General features: G+C 40.0%; 1 protein-coding gene across 5 annotated transcripts in view; it reads right to left on the bottom strand.

Annotated features, from left to right (window-relative positions):
• LOC106872770 (uncharacterized) overlaps positions 1-4,723 on the bottom strand; it is a 17,511-nt gene that overhangs the window by 6,398 nt on the left and 6,390 nt on the right. For all 5 annotated transcript variants that reach the window (XM_014919866.2, XM_052970255.1, XM_014919868.2 and 2 more), the window contains 2 exons: positions 2,517-2,582; positions 1,149-1,286 (listed from right to left, as the gene is read on the bottom strand). In XM_014919866.2, the coding sequence (XP_014775352.1) occupies positions 1,149-1,286; positions 2,517-2,582 (204 nt within the window). The remainder of the gene's footprint in view (positions 1-1,148; positions 1,287-2,516; positions 2,583-4,723) is intronic.

Below are 4,723 nucleotides of genomic sequence, written 5' to 3'. Positions count from 1 at the left end.
AGGGGTGTAGCCAGCCCACTTATGCGTACCTTTCCTTCACTGGACACTAAACTCTGCTTGTGAAGACCTGTTGAGGCAAGTGAAATCGAAATCGAACCAAATTTGATGACTGGCACCCATGCCAACCTCTCCTTCATTGGACACTAAACTAGGCTTGCGAAGACCTTGCCAGAGCAGCTGTCTGGCTTCTGTGCCAGTGGCACGTAAATAGCACCATTTGAGCGTAATCGTTACCAGCGTCGCCTTACTAGCACTTGTGCCAGTAGCACGTGAAAAAACATTCGAGCGAGATCAATGCCAGTGCTGCTAGACTGGCTCCTGTGCAGGTGGCACGTAAAATGCACCATTTTGAGCATGGCCGTTGCCAGTACCGCCTGACTGGCCTTCGTGCCGGTGGCACGTAAAAGCACCCACTACACTCTCGGAGTGGTTGGCGTTAGGAAGGGCATCCAGCTGTAGAACTCTGCCAAATCAGATTGGAGCCTGGTGTAGCCATCTGGTTTGCCAGTCCTCAGTCAAATCGTCCAACCCATGCTAGCATGGAAGGCGGATGTTAAACGATGATGATGATGATGATAAAGACTTGCTATCACACAAACTAGTCATCACATTAACAAACCACAGTACAAACTTATCGCCAGATTCATCAGTTTCCAGGTAAACTATGTTTCCCATCTCTCTGTGCCATGTTTCAGCTGCAACATTTATCAGTAACAATACAAGCTAGCTATTTTATGTGCAAGCCAAAGGTGGTGAGCTGGCAAAATAGCTAACATGCTGGACAAAATACTTAGTGGCATTTCATCTATCCTTACATTCTGGGTTCAAATTCTGTCAAGGTCAACTTTTACCTTTCATTTTTTCAGGGTTGATAAAATAATACCAGTTGACTTCTGGGGTAATTTGATGTTATCGATTACCCATCTTTCTCAAAATTTTAGGCCTTGTGCTTAAAATAGAAAAGATAATATGTACCAGCTACCACAAGTCTCAGTTACAATACATCTAGCTACCAACTGTTTCAGCTACCACATGTTTTAACCACTGAACAAACTAGACACTACATAACTTAACAACCACAAAATTAAGCTAGTACATTCTGATCACAGCTACACAAAACAATAAAGCACTGAAGAATAGTATCTCACGTTATCTGAAAATCCAATAAATTTTCCACCATAATTCTGAATGATTTTTTGTTGTAAAACCCAGGCATTGCGAAAGCTCTGTTTACTTTCAGATCCATAACGAAAAATTACATAAACTTCTTTTATAGCTGCCGGAAACTGCAAAACAAGTACAAAAAACATAAACATCTTTCTGAGTACCAAGAAATTAGAGGTAATATCTATCCTCACCTAAACATGGATGTTCTGTTAGAACAAACTATACTGTGATAGATGCCATAAGAGAAACTTTCATATTGGTTTTTGGTGCAAAATGCACTCTTGCTTATATTGCTAGGGGGGGGGGGAGATAAATTCCCACTATTTCTAGTGCTGAGATCACCCACTTGATTTCAACCAATGACGGATGTGGTCATCTGACCACTATCGTTAGCACTCAAGTGTCTATCATTGACAAGACCAAGGAAGGTTGAAATCAAGTGATCTGATGGACTTGGCACTTGAGATAGCAGAGATTTATCTCCCCACTAGCAATATAAGCAAGGGTGCATTTTGAACCAAAACCCAGTCTGAGAGTTCCTCTCACAGTATCTACCGTGGTATAGTTTGTTCTAACAGAATATTCATGATTAATTGGGGATAATTACCTCTCAGTATTAGTACTGCTTCTGTCGCTAGAATATATTTTTTAACAGGAAATTAGATATAGTTTTTTTTTTTTTTCAGTTTTGCTTCATTTGTCTCATTAAATATGTGTATCCACAGATGTTTGGTCAGAAGCAAAACTTCAAAATTTGGTTGTATCACAGTCATTGACAACCTATCATTAAGTACGCAAGTCAATCTGCAATTTTGGGTTTAAAACATGTGATCTTTCTTTTTAAGGATACCAGTGTGGATAAGTATTTTTATATTTGTTACATTAAGTGACTTTTATAAAATATCACTGGTTTGAAGTGTATATCCATCTTATCAAATATTAAAAATTCAAAGTCAAGGATTAGGAAATTAGAAAAAAATTGGAAATTAAAACAGTTTGTTCTCATATTCCCTGCATAGTTAAGAATATGTTTTGTGTGTGTGTGTGTGTGTGTGTGTGTGTGTGTGTGTGTGTGTGTGTGTGTGTGCGCGCGCGTGCATGTGTGTGTGTGTGTATTATACATATCAGTATAAAGAAATATAGCTAATTATTGACAGTCAGAAAGATATAGTTAATATGGTAACAGAACACTTCAGATGGTTCTTAAATGACAAAACAAATGTGATACTAAAGCAGATTTAAGGATGAGAGAACAATATAGCACCTCAGACATTTTATAACTGAAGAATAATATAGAACCTCAGATGTTTTAGTATTAAATTAAAAGTAAAACAAAAGCGACAACTTACAATATTTTCCCGTTTCCAGCTGCTTAGAAGTGGTGTGCATGGATCCAAAGGATCTTTCGTTTGCACCTGAAAGAAATAAAACAAACAGCAAAAATTGAATAATATAATAGTAAAGAGAGTAAAAATTAGTTGGTCTCTATTACTAGGAAGATTGGACCAATAGGTGTATTAGCTACTGACACAACACAGTATTTATGACAGAATACAAACTGTTGATACGTCTGTCAGTAAGCAGATTCATCACTATGGCTGAGATATCGTTGTCATCATTGGCATTGTTAACAGCGATGGCATCATTTAACATCCATTTTCCATTCTGCTATGAGTTGGACAATTTGACAGGAAGTGGCAAGCTAGGAACTACACCATATTCCATTGTCTGTTTTGGCATGGTTTCTAAAGCTGGATGCCCTTCCTAATGCAAACCACTTTACAGTGTGTACTGGGTGATTTTTATGTAGAACCAGCACCAGTGGTTTTTATGAAGCACCAGTGCTTTTCACAATGTGCCATCACCAATGCTTTTCATGGAGCTCCAGCACCAGTGCTTTTTATGTGGCACCAGCACAAGTGCCTTTTTACATGGTACTAGCACCAACACTTTATACATGGCACCATCACCAATGCTTTTCATGTGACACCAACACCAGTGTGTTTTATGTGGAACCAGCACCAGTGCTTTTTGTATGGAACCAGCACCAGTGCTTTTTACGTGTTACCAGCTTCAAGAGGGCCACCAAGTACTTTGCAAGACAAAAGCTCCTCAACTGGAAGTGGGAGTAGATAGGAGTGTGTGGCTGTGTGCCAGTTGAAAGATTTAAGGTATTGAGAGGACAGATATAAGTGTCACTGTAGAATAGATACACATATACCTCAGTTAGAAAACAAAGAAAAGTGAGTTGAAGAATAAGATAAAGAGAATGGCAGTGGGAGAGAGAGGATGTTGGGACATGCTCTTCAGGGACATTGGGGGTGGTGAGAATTGGTGAAGTGATGTAGAGGTTGTGGCTGAGTAAGTGGGTAGGATGAGCTGACTGTAGCAAATGATGGAGAGAAATATAGGAGAGGCTCAAGGGTGGGAGTTGCAGCAGATATGTGAGGGCATTGAGATAGCAGGCAAGTGAGGAGTTGATGATGGAGAGCAGCACAAGAGAGGGGAGAGAAGGCACAGAAAGAAGGTGATTGGTGGAGACAGTAGGCAGGGAAAGAAAAGTAACTGCTGGAGGGTAAAGGTAACTGAGTAAGCCACAGAGTGTAGTATGTGTTTATTCTGCTCTTAGATGATAGAAGTGATGGGTTTTGGGGGATGAAATGTGACAGGGGATAGAAGGTTGACAGGGCAGCGAGGATGGAGGTAAGCATTACCAAGGTAGTTTTGAGATATTAATACTGCTATGACAGGTGGGTTTTCTTGAATACAGCAAAGTGCCAAATATCCATTGTCATCTCCTTTGTAAGGCTTAGCCTTTTCATATTGGCCTTCAATACTTCATCTCATGTCATCCTGGGTTTCCCTCTTCCACAACTTCCATCCACTTTAAGTGATTAGCACTTTTCTTATACCACTGTCCTCATCCATACGCATCACATATATAGTTTATTTTATCTATTTCTATCTCTTATATTTATCAAAGGTATATGACAGATATATTTATATATTTACTTTTTTTTATACATCTATCTCTATTTCTCATAAGTATCACAGGTAAGTGCATATATTTCTATTGTGTGTGTATTACCCTGTATGTTTCTGTGTATCATTTACAATTTTTTTTCTCCTCTCTCTTCTCATCTCTACTGTCTTTAGTCTTGTGGTGGCGTGTGGTGGTGGGTGTTGCTGTTCCATTCATGTTTTCTATTGATGCTTCATTTATCTACTGTTGTCCCCCGATCCCTTATCTGGTGGTCAATGAGGAAACTTGGGATAGAAGAATGGTTAGTGAGAGCTGTGCGAGCCATGTACAGAGATGCTGCCAGTAAGGTGAGGGCTGGAAATGAGTACAGCAATGAATTCCGGGTAGAGGTAGGGGTCCACCAAGGTTCCGTCCTCAGCCCCCTATTATTTACCATAGTCCTCCAGGCAATCACAGAGGAGTTCAAGACAGGTTGCCCCTGGGAGCTCCTCTATGCTGATGACCTTGCCCTAATTGCGGAGTCACTATCAGAACTAGAGGAGAAGTTTCAGGTGTGGAAGCAAGGTCTAGAAT

The sequence above is a fragment of the Octopus bimaculoides genome, chromosome 1 (genome assembly GCF_001194135.2).
Source record: "Octopus bimaculoides isolate UCB-OBI-ISO-001 chromosome 1, ASM119413v2, whole genome shotgun sequence".
In the NCBI taxonomy this organism is placed as follows: Eukaryota; Metazoa; Mollusca; class Cephalopoda; order Octopoda; family Octopodidae; genus Octopus; species Octopus bimaculoides.
Note: the sequence above shows the minus strand (reverse complement) of the source record. Positions and strands in the feature narration are given on the sequence as shown.